The sequence below is a fragment of the Taurulus bubalis genome, assembly GCF_910589615.1.
Source record: "Taurulus bubalis genome assembly, chromosome: 4".
Taxonomy (NCBI): domain Eukaryota; kingdom Metazoa; phylum Chordata; class Actinopteri; order Perciformes; family Cottidae; genus Taurulus; species Taurulus bubalis.
The window spans coordinates 11,035,344-11,051,508 of record NC_136592.1 but is presented as its reverse complement, the minus strand read 5'-3'; the positions used below and the strand labels follow the sequence as shown (position 1 = coordinate 11,051,508).

The 16,165-nt window shown below is 38.5% G+C and overlaps 1 protein-coding gene across 1 annotated transcript in view; it reads left to right on the top strand.

Annotated features, from left to right (window-relative positions):
• Nucleotides 1-16,165, top strand: part of gpc6a (glypican 6a) — a gene marked incomplete at both ends in the record, with an annotated part of 131,616 nt that overhangs the window by 96,589 nt on the left and 18,862 nt on the right. Inside the window, 3 exons of the mRNA XM_079216548.1 lie at nucleotides 3,664-3,794; nucleotides 6,242-6,385; nucleotides 9,556-9,585. Of these exons, the coding sequence (XP_079072674.1) occupies nucleotides 3,664-3,794; nucleotides 6,242-6,385; nucleotides 9,556-9,585 (305 nt within the window). The remainder of the gene's footprint in view (nucleotides 1-3,663; nucleotides 3,795-6,241; nucleotides 6,386-9,555; nucleotides 9,586-16,165) is intronic.

Below are 16,165 nucleotides of genomic sequence, written 5' to 3'. Positions count from 1 at the left end.
ATCGGAGTATGTATTGAGTTGTTAGCTTCACTAAATTACACTATGACAATCCTAAATAACTGCTTTCTTGTCTCAAATTATCCTTATAATTAGGCTCTGTTAACCTCATTTATCCTATTAATGGCAGTGTGCAGATGGAAAGGTGTGGGTACAACAAATAGCTAATCATACGCAACATTAGATCAGAAAGAGACTATAAGATGTATTCAGGCCAATAGGTCTGTCCACCAGATCTTAGCCAATTCTGTTGTCAACGCTCAACTAATTTACTGTCAACAAACAAAAGAAATCAAAAGCAGTTTGTCCATTTATGTCGGCAAAGGTATTTGTGTTTACTTCATTTACATGTGTTTAAAAATATGTACATACCTCTTTTTTGATGAGGTTGGGTTGCAGTGAATTATGGCACAATTCTCCTCGGGTGAAACTGGGCCCCTGGATATTATTACAACTTAATTCAAAGTTAATTGGCAATACCAGGTTAAGTATTAATCTTTATGCTTTTAATTCACCTCCTCTTAAACGGGCTGGTGCTCTCTCCTCTGTACTCAACCTGTCCTCTAAATCACTCTGCTCAGTCCAGCGGGTGAGCTTAATATCCTGCCCTGTCAATAGCCACTGAGAGGAGGCAGACTTTATGTTCCTTGGGTCTCAAGGCGGTCACTCTGAAATGCTGGCCTGAGGGCAGGAGCTCAAGCTCATTCTGCGAAGGCTGGTCAGGAAAGTCTTGAAAGGTTTTGGCTTTCTTCAGTGCTGGCCTGTTACTCTGTAATTGTGAGAGCGATATCTGACGTACTCCAATGATCGTATATGTCCATTTTAAAAGGCTCCTAACCTTTTCTTTTACTGAACAAGTCAAAGTTTACACACCAGGCTATATTACACAATGTGAAATAGACTTAAGTAAAGGTTAAACAGTCACAGGAGTATTTCTTCATGGTCTATATTTTACCAACAGTCACTCAGCAGTGGTTTAGCAGCATCACAACAGCATTTTTTTAAAGTCATTTCAGTTACCTGAACATAATCATAGCTGAACCACAGGGTGGCAAAACCCTCCTGAGCATTGCAGTTATGGAAGGCACTGACAAATGACCTGTTTTGTTATTTATGTACCAGGAATACTTGCCCTGAACAAGTGCTCAATAAGTGCTCAGGGGTGCTCCTGAAGTCTGTGATGTTATGAAACTGAATTTTGAACTGTGCTGAAACAATGACATATCAACGGTGACAAGACAGCAACAGATAACTTAGCTGGTTACATTTTACGATATCGTCTTATTGTCAGGCCCGGCGCTATGGGCGGGCCTTGGGGTGCCGGGCCCGCCCTGGACGGACTAGTCTGTCAGTCACTTACCACACGTAGTGCTGTGCGTGCGGTATAGCGGCTTCAAACTTCCATGTGGTATGATTTTTTTCACATACGGTCTTACAGGTGGCGCATTGCCCGACTGTTGTCACTCTTCGGCAGGCAGTAACATTTCATTTTCACAGCTCTTACTCAAGGCGAAGCAGGCGGAGTTACTTATGTGTCAGGGGTAAGAACTTCAGTCAAGGTTTCACATTTATAAAATTACACCGCCGAACTGCATGCCGGGTCGTCCTGTCAAACTCCGTCGCAGAGAAGACTTCATGATAAGTGGGAGAGCTTTACCCAGTATGCAGTTTGACGGTGTAATTTCATAAATGTGCAACAATGGCTGAAGTTCTTACCCTGTCACGTAAGTAGCGCCCGCTGCGCCCTCAGCTGTATACTGTGAAAATTAAATGTTGCTTCCTCCTTAAGTGCTTGTCGTTGCAGCTATGCACCACGGTATGACGTGGCTGAAAAAAGAAAACGTGCCCACCGCCCAAAGCAACGTAAGGCCTCCCTGCAAATCAATTCCTGATGCCGGGCCTGCTTATTGTTAACAATTGCATATAGCAATGATGAATTGAGCCTATTAAGTGTTGGATGGAAAAATGTAAACCTGCCCAAATTTTGCCAAAAACTGACTTTTAAGAGATGGACTAATGCACTGTTGGTTTTGGTCTTTTCATGGAATTTGTTGACAAAAACAAAGACGTAGAACCTCACCATGATCACCTTGTGTAATTCAGTTTTGTATATAAAAAGGAATATCTTACATTCAGAATTGATGAATTCTAACGAAAAGATCACGGTTACAGACCATAACGCGAGTTTGAACAAATAATACATTCATTTAGGCAAAAGAAATGGGATGATAATATTAGGTTGGCATTTAAAAAAAAAAAATCACCCTGCATTAGTACTTAGTCCGATGATATATTATACTCTCAACGGAAGCAGTTCAGGAAGATTTTGGGGTAGTTTATGTGAGCTGCAGCCACTTTGTCAACGTGTTGAGAAAGATAAACATAAGAGACAGAAAGTTAACACACTGAGAAGTCATCAGGTTTTGCCCACTAAGAGTACAGATTGATGCAATGATCACTTTGCATCAACATTCTAGTGATCACTTTTGATTTAATGACTTGATGATGGCACTACTGCCAAAGACTCCGTGGATGAACTATTTCTGCTGCCCTTTTACACAGAACAGCTCCCGTAGATGTAAATAGGCTTTTCCTGATTGGTCTGCATCGCTGCAACTGTCAGTGCACAGAGGTGGAAGTCCTACTGATAGCACTGTTTTCTGCCATTACCACTTAACCGGTGCTAACCCCTCAAACAAGACTTGGTGGACTTTTAATTACTTTTTTGAGAGACAAGATAGAGTCGAATGAAAATATCAGACACATTATTTCCACTGCTCACAATTCCCAACATGAGATGATCGATAGAACCATTCCTCTGTATGAAACTATTAATATCCAATTGCTTTAATGGAAATTAAAAGGGGCAGGTTGGTGGTTAATCTGTTTTAGGAATCGATTCAGGTCAAGACTGAGCCACAGCAATAAGGTGATGGTCCCTTTGTGTGTTTGTTCTTTTGTTTGTTTTTTATTGTTGCCTAATTGTTAAGGTCATAGAATATGTTTCTAAATACATGATCAGATGTGACGTGAGATTTTGACAAATAAACAAGGAAATAACAAGCACAAGACTGCATGTATTTGATTTCATCACTTGCCATCAGATGTGTTGCATGCTTATGCCTTATGGAATTTATGTTTGAGAGAAGTAACTAACTGAGTGTGTTATTAAAAAATAATGGTTTTATGCATTTATTGATATACTTTCACAATTTAGAAATGCTGGTGCTAAACGATGAATACATCAGAGCTGCAGATGGATAAGCATGATGCAATGTGTAAGCTACTTGTAAGCTTATCACATTGAAATGTATTTCTACTTGATGTTGTGCATCCTCTAACAAACACCAGTGTGTCCCAAGATCTCGTTGTCACTCACTGTGCTCCTGTGTGTTCAGATGAAGGTACTGGCAGGTTAATTGAGCATTTATGTGTATTGGCAGTCAACACATTTGGAGAAGAGACCATCCTTTGTTCTTTTACTTGGAGCCATGTCAGAGACACATGCTGGAGCAAAGCACCCTGGGGGTTTTGCATTGAGTACTGGCAATGTTCAGAGATGATGTGAACATATTGATGCATGTAAACAGTTGTAAAAATAGTAAAATATCTGTGTGTGAGTGTTTAATATCTCTGAACTGACATGTGTCCTGTGTGTTTTGACAGATGCCATGTTACTGGTGGCAGACAGACTGGAGGGACCCTTCAACATTGAATCCGTTATAGATCCAGTTGACGTCAAGATCTCTGATGCCATCATGAACATGCAGGACAACAGCATGCAAGTGTCAGCCAAGGTGCTGTCTTCTGAATTATTTTATATATAAAGTATATATATATATATATATATATATATATATATATATATCAATATGATACGTTGTTCACTGTCCTATGATGTGTTTTGTTTCTAAAAGTAACACATCTTTACAGAGAAAACATTGTATACATAAACAAATATAGACTTGATTCATCTTTTTGAATTATGTTGTATTAATTAGTGCAAAACAGAGATGTACATAACACAAAACAGATGGACAGGACAATTACACTGACGCTCTACAAAATGTGAAAAGAAAAAGCAAGAGGTGTAAAAACAGGTAATGCAACCTAGTACATAAAGAGCATAGTAAGAGGGTTATTTGAGTCTTCCTCAACTCAATTATTTCTAATTATTGTCGGGTTATTTATCCATCTGACATATCATGATGTTGATGAAAGTATTGTCATACTGTATGTTGATATGTAAACCCAGCATGGTTGGAAGCTCTGGATAGCCCTAAAATTCACATTTATATACTACTAATTTGCAAAAGCAAAGTTTCTGAGACGTTATACCACACATCGAGTTAAGCTTTTTAACAACATATTGAGGGGAAACAATGATACATACAGTATATTGTCACAAAATGGTCATACTGAAGGTAAATCCTGAATTAGTTTCTTGTTGTTTCTTTACAATATTCACTTATGGCAACATTGTGTTGAAGCCTGAGACGATGTGTTTACTGTGTGTGTGTTAGGGGTCTAAACCCATCCACACCTGGGATGCAGGACAGGGACTTTAGTAGTCTTTTACGTTGATATTAGGAGACAGTTTAAAATGCAAGAAAAGCAACTAATTTCCTCTGGAGACTTGACATTGCTTATCAGTTTCAAATTCCAGGCAGCATGCTCGGGATGTTATCACACACAGAATAGTCTGTCTTTGTCCTTCTTGTCAAAAGGCTGGTTTTTCAGTTTGACAATTCATTCAAACCCTTTGGTGTTATCTTCATGCCAGAATTACAAAGGTCAGTGTGAATTTGATGTCACTTTCTTTTCCATATCGAGAGGGCTGCAATTTACAACTTTTACCCATTCACTTGACCCTCCAAGCCTGCAGGGTTGTGATGGGCTAGCCGATTGCATCGAGAGATTCCAACCTTTTCCCCACAGTCACATTTTAACCGTGCGTGCCTTCATTCCTGCTGCTCGGACCTGTTGAAAATCGGTATGCTTGTGTGATGTACTGTACAGGAAAGCGGAATTGTAATCGCGGTGAAGAATTGATAAATATTATAGAAAAGACAGCCTCTTGTCATGACAGCATGCAGCACATTAGAGTGCTCCATCACACACTGAGCAAGGAGCCGGCCGACCGGCCAGAGAGGAATGCTAATGAGCTGTGCGGTCTGGCGGTCTGTTGTTGGGGCCCGAAGAGCCTGTAGAGACCAAGCCGTCTGAAAACAATCTATTCTCACAATGAACCACAATGAACAACACATTGATTATTGTAAGGTTCAGCTAATAATAGATCGACATTTCTATTTTTGTCTCCCTATTAACAACACAACTCCGTTTTCATTTTGGGAGAGTTTAATAACTTTGTCTTTATGATATCCAGTGTTTGCCAAAGAGTAGAGTGTTCTGGTTCATTATTTAATGTAATGTCATTTATTTTCTGAATATCACTCAGCGATCTAACACTAGATATTTCATGAAATACAGAAATTCCATATTTTCCGAAGCCAAAATTGTCATGGCTGCAGATTCAAATGGCATGGGTCTATTGAGCATTAGAATATGTCATTGGCCACATTAAAAGCAAATACTAACTGGTAGTGTTTAATACACTCAACATCAGTTTGGCTCATTCATGTTGTAGTTTTATGCTAACATGTTGCTGTCTGGGCCTAGAAGGACCTAAATATCCAGGTCAAATGTGTTTTTAATTTTTTTTATTTTGAAGCCGCAATGTTGTACTGTGACAAAGGCTTTCCATTGGATTTCAAGTACCAGCATATCAAGAGTTAATCCCCTCTAGTTTGGAGGGGCTGACTCTGGCCCTAATAGACGCCATTAGTTCCAGACTGGTTCTACTGGTTTTCTATCTCAAATCACAGACCAAAAAGTGTGCTGTGAGCAAATTGACAGAAGCTTTTGAAAGACAAAAATGTCAGTTTTGTAAGCAAATTACAATTTTGGCGGGATCAAAATGGATGTGTATTATACCAAAAAACGGACTGAGCCCTGGCTCAGTGTAGAGTTCATGCAACACTGGACTGCTGATAACCTTGTTTCTAACTATTCTGCACTGCATTGAGAAACTCACATTTCACAATAATGAAGAAATATTGTGTTAATGTTACACAGCCAGACTATTTCCTCAAGATACAGAGCGAAACACCATGTATCCTCTTTCACTTTCCCCTTTGTGCTTGCCCCTCTCTGTGGTAATTGTATCTCCCTCTGTTCATTCTAGGTTTTTCAAGAGTGTGGCCAGCCGAAGCCATCAGGAATAGGCCGGTCTGCACGAGGCATCTCAGATGTGTTCAGTGCTCGCTTCAGACCGTACACCCCTCGAGAGAGCCCAACCACAGCAGCTGGAACTAGCATCGATAGACTGGTACGTACAGACCAGTTAGCCAGAACTGGACTCTGAGAATAACTTGATTCAAATTCAAAGGCCATTTTGGTTTGCATTTATATATTTTTAAATATAAAATATATATATTATTCTAATTATTTAAGTTAACAGGATATAAAATAGACATTTTACGATAGATTCTTAGAGAGAGATCACTGTTAAGAAGAAAATGATTGAAGGTCAAATAATTTGTATGAGAAAACCAATATACTCCTAAAATAAATCTTGAATTTCACTTTGAAGATGAATGAAATCTGAAGCAGCCAGTTCATGCTGGTTGTATTGTTGGAGCCAGAAGATGATGCTGAACACTCTTCCTTTCTTACTCTGTATGAAACTTACTTTCGGCAGCACAAATGATTTTCAGAAGTATGTGTATACTTGGTGGAGGCAGACTAAGCTTAAGGATAATTTACCAGCGCTCAAGTCAAAAGGCCAGGACAAAAATGTAGGCCCTCAAAGATTCTATGAAAAATCCATGTTTATCTGTGTAGATCTGCCTGTGTGTGTGTTTCACCACACCGTGCTCAGAGTTAAAATATATATATATATATATATATATATATATATATATATATATATATATATATATATATATATATATTTGTTTTCTACACTCAGTGCCAGAGGTTGCACAGAGCACATGCTTTGCACCAACCTTCCTGGACAATGTTTTTTCTTTGAATATATTCCTCAGAGTGTGTATTACTGCACCAAAGAGCCATTAGAACAAATAAGGAAATGTACTCACAAAAAAATTAACCTGTGCTTTATCCTAGAGTTTGTACTGCTCTTAGAATTGGTCTTGAAGAAGCTAAAACCAAACATCAGGATAATGACAAATATATTTCACCACTGAAACACAATGAAGAGGAGGCTATCTGTGGCGAGCTTCAGTATACCGCAACACTGAGGCCCTCAAGTTGACACGGTATTAAATCAGGCCTCACAAACCAAAACTCTGATATATGTAGCCTACAAGTAGACAACAACAAAAACTGTACACATATTCAATCTCATCAGGACTAAATTATGCCATAAACATTGTATTTTTCAATGTCAATCTGTATCATCAATTATTATTATTGCCATACATGTAAGTGTGGACTGATAATTAAATGAAGAATTGAACTTCATTCATATAGCACCTTCCCTGCACAAAATGTGACACAAAGGGCTTAACAAGTCAGAACAAAACCATTGAAAACAAACAAGGTTAAAAAAAAATAAAAAATAGACAAGGAGGAGGGGAGAAAATGTGTATTTCTGTCATCTAAAAATAAAATAAAAAATCTTAATCTTAAACAATTAAAAACAGACAGCTGCTATTGGCCATATTAGATAAGATGTGTTTGGAGTTGTTGTTTAAAACTCCCCACTGAGTTAGCAAGTCTCTTATTGAATATTATCTAGGGGGGGCAGGTGCTAAAAGTAGCATCTCTAAAGGTGTTTGTGGTAACCTTGGGAACAGCTAAAAGAGCAGCTGGAAGATCTTTGGGTGGAGGTTATAAAGACCGTCATTCAAAATGGGGCGGGGCCATTTAGTGCCTTAGAAACTTAGAGGAGGACTTTAAAATCAGTTTTAACAGATACAAGGTGCCAGTGTAGGTCGTGTAAGATATGAATGTGTATGATATCTCATTTTAGTTTTTGTTAAAACCCTGGCGGCAGCATTTTAATGTTCTGTAGTGTTGCAATTGCTGTTGCTGATGATGATGATGGCCAGAATACAAAGCTTTACGGTAGTCAAGATGACTAAAAACCAAAGCATGAACAAGCTTTTCTGTATCTTGCTGGCCCACTTATAAATGATAAAAGTTAGTTTTGGTCAATTAATTCAAATGAGCTTTAAATTTGAGGTCAGAATCTAAAATGACACCAGATGGCTCACTTGTGATCGTGTCTGCAAATGTTTGTGGTTTAAGCAGAGATAATGAGTAATGCATTCTGACGTTTCAATTGTATGATACATTTTTCCTTCTAACAATTGCACGATTATAACCTAACAATTGGATCAAGGTTTTTAAAGATACCATATCATGAAAAACCTTGATCCAATTGTTGCACAACATAAAACATTTGACTTAATGGATCCATTACAGTGAAAATCATTTTAGTGGAATAGCAACATGTGAGGCCATGGATTGAATATTATTAGACCATATTGATTATGTCACCATCATGTCTTTGACAAAATCCATTTAACAAATGCTTCTTTATGTAATCCTCTGTTCAATTGGCCACTCCATGTATTACAAACAGTATTGTCCTTTTAAATAAAAGGCACAGTTGATAATCTTCTGCTGTACAAGTGGATCAACAGGATTAAAATGGAAAATGTGCAGAAGTAGAGGCAGATTAAAAGCTGCAGAATGTACTGTGTCGGTCTTTGTAAGTAGTCTATACTCTCCAAATTCTAGCTGTAATCATAAGATATAAACACATTAAGTGTGATCCAATAGTTGTGTGAAACATGGCCAGATCCTTTCACATGTATTCACAGCTTTACATACAGGCCTTGTTTGGAGGAAAAAAGAGAACTAACCAAACCCTCATTTTGAAAAGTGTTAAAGGAAAACATTACTAAAAGGCAAAAGCACAATTAGCGAAAATTCACCGGTTACGTTATCTTTAATAATTCATCTTGACATGCTATCATTCTTATTGTAAAAGATGAGAAAAAAAGTCTTCCAAGAAAAGTGAGTTGAGTTGCACTCTCCTAATCATGCCTCACAAATCGTACTCTGTATCTGCATTTCTGTAAATAGTCGGTACAATCCTCAGCATCACATGATAATATATATTTTGATGAAGTGATTGCATTAAATTAACTAAATGCTTTTATTATTAGACTAATTCACCATGTAACGCCGCTGTTTTTATGTTGGTCCCAATATTTGCAGATTTGATGGCTGCAGATTTTTAAACTGATTTCACAGTAGTAGATTAATTATGTGTTATAAGGTTTGAGGTGCTAAATCTCATCGTGAGGTGAGGCTGGTGGATGGAATATTTCAGCAGCATCATTTGTCATTTAACTTTTTGCTTTACTAATATACATTCTTTTGCTCCTGTTCTCTCTCTCTGTCTCCCGATTTCTCCGATGTCCAATTAAATCTCTTTCTTCTTCATTTCTCTGCTGCTCCCAGAGGCTTGTGTGGAGGACAATGCAACACAGTGTAAGCCTTCCATTCCTCCTCTTACTTTCACCAAGTCAATTGTCTTGTGGTGTTCTCATCAACCTGTCCTGCTTCTTTAACCCTTTACATTATTCAAATTTGATATTGATTGCTTGTTTGTGTTTATTTACTTTGGTTCTTCTTCTTCTTTTGAATTCTTTTAATCATGAACTGAGCTGAGCTAACTGAATTTCTTGTTTCTTGTTTTCCTTAACATAATTTTGCTTTTGCAGCACGGCAGTTCAGTAGTTAGGACTGTTATTGCCTTAACGTGAAAGGCTTGTGAGTTTGAAACTCATTTGCTCCTCATGTTTGGATCTAGCATTATCTCTTTGGGTTTCCTTCAGGTTCCCACCATGCAAAGACACATGCACCTCAGGTTGATTGGATGCTTAAATAATTTGCCCATAATGGGCATGTGTTAGCTTGTTTATCCTGTGATGACCTAACGAAAGAGTGTTTCCATGCTTTTTCCCCCACAGTGCATGCTGGGATAAGCTTGTGATGTACAGAAAGAAGTACGCTCTCTTGTTTTTGCTTGTTGTTGCACATGAATGTTTGTTAATTAATTGTCATTGATTAACATTCATTAATTTTAATTAAATCTTGAATACGGGAACTGCTTTTATGAAGGGCTTCGGCAGTACTCAGCTGATCCATCAAACAATTTGTCAGCAATCTGTTACTTTTGGTATAGGTGCAACATAAAATATTTCAGACAAAAATAACACAAACATGAAATCATCAATACACTGTGGACATCTTCCCAAATTAGACAAGATGTTTATCACTGTCTGTTAATAAAATGTAGATTGGGAACATCACACACAACTGCACATTAACAACTTGTAGTGGATGCTTGGAACAGTAGCATGCTCCTGCTAGGACTGCACTGACTGCATTAGGGTGATTATATATTTGCTCATTCCTAAAGTCTCCAAACCTAGGACATAAAAAGTGAGATTTATTTGAAATCACAGGGCAAAATGTCTGCATGTAATTAGAGTCTGGTTTGCTCAGGCAGCAGCCAATTACACAATCAGTGACTAGGACCAACTTCTGCACACATTCTATGAATAATGGAAAGGTCAAAAGGTGCAGTTCAGTGGCGGGATTGGTCTGAGATCAGCTAGTTTGATTAAAAAATAAATAATTGCTTCAGGCACAGAAATAGGGAGAAAAAAAATATAGTAAATATGGCTGTGATTACCGTTGAGCATTGAGTTTTATGAGTGACTGTAAAGCTGTCAGTCTTTATATATTTAGTCAAGGGTTTTCAACTCAAATTGATTTGTTGTATGTCTCAGTCTCGTTCTTGTTGATTTGTACAAATGTATCTCTAACATCGTATTCAGATCACAACTGAATGAGATATACAAGTGATGATGATATGTCTAATCGTCCTCAGTTTTCTGCTAAACAATTTAAAGCTAGTGGGTTTATTATAAAGATTCCTGTAGCTGACTTGTACGTTTTTTTTTTCTGTAGTCTTCATGTCGTCAATATCTCCGGTAAATACAACTTGTGGTACTGGTTTAAACAACGTAATCTGGTTTTATGTGCTTTGATATATGATTGGTTGGGTGTTTTTTGCTATTGTCTGTGATTCTTGATTAAATTGAGATTACTGGACTATTCCCTCATAAACCTGAGTCCTAATTATGTGTATGATACTGTATAATGTTTATTAATGGTATGGCCCTACAGTGTTTACAGATGAATATGTCTTCCTGTGGTGCTGATTCATCACTGGGAGTAAATGACCTTGCCCCTCTAATTCAAAGAAAAGCTTTTCTCAGAGTCAAAAAGGGCTGTTCCACTGTGCCACTCACTATATAACACTGACCAGAGATACATCTTTTTGATTATTTGTGTGCATATATTGTGTAGTTTTGTTGTGTATTGACTTGTTTAGAAATTATTATGAAATTGATGGCAGCAAACAGAGGCTGTGATGTTTTTTTAATTATTTTTTTTATATTAGCTACACACCCATTGCAAAATGTTTACTGCACAACGAACTGGCTGTGTTACATCATAAAATATTGTGGCTGACCTCACATTTTGTTACATTTGTGGCCATGCTAGTGCCACGGCTCTAGAAATTACATTATCGGTTGGTTTGTCCGCTACTTCAGTCCAGTCATAAATTTATCATCGGTAAGATTGCAAAGAAACCGTGTTCAGACATTCATGTTCCACAGAAGACAAAGCTGACTAACTTTGGTGATCCCATGACTTTTCTCTCGAACCATATTTTCGGTTACTTGTTTTATGACCAGATATCTGCAAAACTAATAACCTTAGTTGTGCGGTTAACATAGTAAACTAAAATGATGGACATGATGAACATTAAATGGTTATCTAGCGTATTAGCTGATGTTAGCATTTAGCTCAAAGCACTGCTTTGCCAAGAAAAGCCTCACCGAGTTGCTAACATGGTTGTACCACCAGTCAGTTGAAGACACTGAAAAATATGATGCTCAAATTACGATGCGCAGCCCAGCCGGTAAAATGCTACATTGATATAATGATGACAAGAAGAAACGTAACTATTCGGTCTGTTCAGTAAATTATTGGAGCATATCTTCCACTCTGCCTTCCATAGTCACATTTATATTCTGAGGGTGTTGAGAAGATGTCCAAACCTAACATTTATTATCTTCATTTATTTTTCCCAATGATAAACAGATGCCCAATGACACAAATCTGACAGAAATGACTTTATTCTCTGTCAGCTTCAACTAACATTGCTGACAGGACATTACTGTCAATTTCTCCATTACACAAATGCTCGCAGAAAAAGTGTGATGGATGTCTTGAGGAGAATCCATTATTGATTTATTTGACAGATTTCTAAATATTTTGAGCCTCTCTGATGGGTTGTTTGTTGTTGAGCACTGTTGAAATGAGGATGCAGTTGGGAAGAAAGTAAATCAGTCATTAGCAGTGGCCAGACCTTTCTCCACGCTCCATTTCACGTTGTTTTAGCAGAGCGCCAGGGCCAGGAAACGATCTGGCAATGACCATTTTTCTCAGGAAGTGTAAAATAAATGATCAGTGCTTTATTTCTTCAATCAATCACAGTAATCCAGTGTTGATGGGCACCACCTATACTTCAGTGTGCATTCGTTATTGTAGCCACACTATACTGAGAGGACTAAAGGGTTTTATGGAGATTTAGGGAAACACACTGAATTTGAATGCATGGAAAGAGACACAGAGCTGAGCATCCCTTAGCTTCTGAATGGGAGTATAAATCTCTATTCCCATATGAAAGTTTCTTCCCGCCAGAGTAATCAGTCATTGAGGAAATCACTCCGCCCAGTTCAATTGCAGACACAACTGCCAATTATGACCGATGGTTACACGCCAAATTGGTTAAATCCATGAGTCATGCCATAAAATGGATCCAGTTACAGCTCTATTGAAATTCTGCCATGTACTGCCGATCGGATTTTCTACAGTTTTTCTCTTTGATGGACACAATTTCTGTGTAGATCAGCAGGCAAAAAAAGAACAAGTGTTAACATCAGTTAATCACTCTGGCATGCTAATTCAGTAGTGGGCATGCTGAGCTAATGTTTTAGCAGCAGTAACCACCACAGGGTGTGAATGCTGTTGGGGTCTCTAAACTCTACATTGTGCTGACAAAAATCTGGGAGAAAATTACTATATCCTTTTGTGGCTGATGGAAAATGAAAGAGGGCCACCCGAGAATGTGGTACGCATGATGGTATGTGCAGTGCAGTTTGTAACATTATACCTTATTGTAAAATTGATTCCAAATCAATTGGTGCTCCTTTTAGTGCTTTGTTATAATAGGTCAAGACATGCACAACTATTTCAGGTAGGGACGTGAAAGTACGGGTTTAGGCTTAAGAGAAGTGAGGGCCAGAGATGGCTTCAGCTCCAACAACACAACCAACCTGTAATACATTGGGCCCAAGTGTTCTGTCTGTGAAATGGTTTTGGTGGGCATAGAAGGGAGGAAATGTGAAGGCTTTGTGTATAATGTTCCATTAAATAAATTACTGTTCAGTGTTATTGATTTAAAATGTAGCTGGCTAACCTACAATCATTCCATCACTTTTGTTCGTATTATTTTCAAAAGCTTCACTTTAAGTCTTTATTTGATACCTATCAATGATGAGTTTAAAATAATCGGATGCCATGAACTTCATTGTCTCAGTTTTCACCTCCATGGCCGTAATAGAGGGCGATGAATCCGTCTGTCCAGAGGTGATTCTGTCTGTCAAAAGAGATGGAAATCTGACAGAGACTGATGTGTAATCAGCCGTGTTCGCTCAACAGAGACCTGTCTGAATTAGGATTAATGTACGTGGTCAGACACAACAGATCAATGTAGCCACCTTCTAACTTTTCAGAGTTTAAAAGCAGCTTCATCACTTCACTTGTCATTACATCCAGGCCTTCCCCTACCTGCTTTACTTCCTCACAGTTAATTTGAGGTAGTTTTCTTTTTTACCATTCGCATTAGACACTCTTCTTTTTAGTACTTTCATGCTTTGCTAAATTACCACTGCATCAAGCAGAACAATGTTCTTCAAAAACACATGAGCAGAAATGTATCATGAAAAGAAGACCAACTCACAGCATTCTGTCAGCGTGTCTGTTACTGCTGAAAAAGAAAAAAGGGGTTGGACACCTATTGTGGTAGACATCTGCTTGATGTGCACAGTATGGTTCATGCTGCAGGGAGACGTAAATTACAGAACCATGGTGATGTTTTGTTGTTTGGTAGTTTTCAGTTATTTTGCCTGGTTTCTTCGCAGGCGCTTCTTGGCTTCTGTGGGTTCTGTGGGAACTTACATATCTTACACTATAATAATACTGCTTGATTTATACCAACAACATCAACAGTGTTCTACTGAGATGGACTTCCTGTCATATTTCCCGTCGCAATTGGCTCAGACGTAACGAAAGTCAATGACAGCCTTTTTTTACCTCGGCATCTCATGTATGTGGATGTTCAAATGTAGAAAACCTGGCTGAGACAACTATACCTGAAGTTGTAAAGTGTAAAGTCCTGGTGTGACATAGTTTAATGTAATTGTATTGTATCTGTTGATTGTTAGCAGGCTTCTGTAGCTTGCACTTGGAATTAAAATTAGAGGGCAGTGCTGATGTTGTGTTTCCACAACAATAACCCTGGCAACCAGGGGAGAGGTGTTGGAGACATGCCATTATTTTGGGCCACTAAAGTACAGGATATGAACAGCAAAACATCTTTCCTTTGCACCTTTTAGAAATTAATACTATATGGTTAATTAACATTCTGCTCCATATGAATACCAACAGTGTGGCCAGTATGCTGTAGTAATTTTAGTGTGCTGGCCTGGAGACATTATGATTAATTAACTAATCACTAGGCTCTGTCATGTTGCAGTGAGTGACAGTGTTCTTGTCAAATCACTAACAGACAGGATCTAATAATCTCTTTTGCAATTATTCACACATTTCCTCAAAGGAAACCTGAACTAGTCTTTGTCCTTTCCTCTCGCACACATTCTTGGCACCACAGTATCTTCAATTTCAGTGTAAATGAGAGTAACTTTCCATATGAAAGCTAAATTTGGGCTTAAACTGGTCCACTGAACCTGGCTGCTTTACCGTCTGAGCAGCTTGTCAGTAGACGCTGCCAGAAAGCCACAGCATGTACTGGGATCTGTCTCAGCTCCTGCTGCACTGCTCATCAGAAGGCTGTTTAGCCAACCACTGTTTCCCATGACATAGTGTGGTCAGCACGCCTGCCTAAAGGTAGAAGGTGTTTCCCTTGCTTCAACACAGCAGAGCCGTTTGAGCTCAACTCATCTATGTGGGTAGGCAAGCGAGCTGAATTGGACCGCAGGAAATCCTATTAAGGGTATTATTCAAAGCACTGAATCACAAAATGCAGGACCATTGTGTTTGAGGTAAGCTAACCCAATTGCTATGAGAACAACGAGGAACTGACCATTTTGTGCTACTTCCCTTTGGAATTTGTTTCTACTTTTTTAGAATAAGTCTTTACCACGCTTTATATTGTTTTAATCCCTCAGTGCAGAGAGACTGGTTCGATCCACAATACCATTAAGTGGCTCCTACTGGTGTTCATGTGACCTAGAAAGTGGAGGATTTGTAGTGATCCTGCATTACAACTCTAAATTGCAACTCTAAACTCTGGTTAAGATTGATCAATACAGTCATTCTATCCACCAGTGCAACAGTATCTGGGCTATTTGTTTGCCTTTTCTGCTTTTGGCCCATAAAGCTTTTGGTACTAATGCTTGAACGGTGTTCAGGACTATTCTACATCTCTAATGGGGTGGCTGTAGCTCAAGGGGATGAGTGGTCGTCCTGAAATCGCAAGGTAGCCGGCTCGATCCCCAGTCTCCCCATGAGTTCGCATGCCGAAGTGTCCTTGAGCAAGACACTAAACTCCTACTTGCTTTCCAGGTGCTTTTCAGCTGCCCAGTGCTCCTAAATTGCTATGATGGCTTAAGTGCAGATACCAAATGTCATGTATGTAGTATGACAAAATAAAAGTGTCTTCTTGTTCATTTGGTTTGGTAGAAGT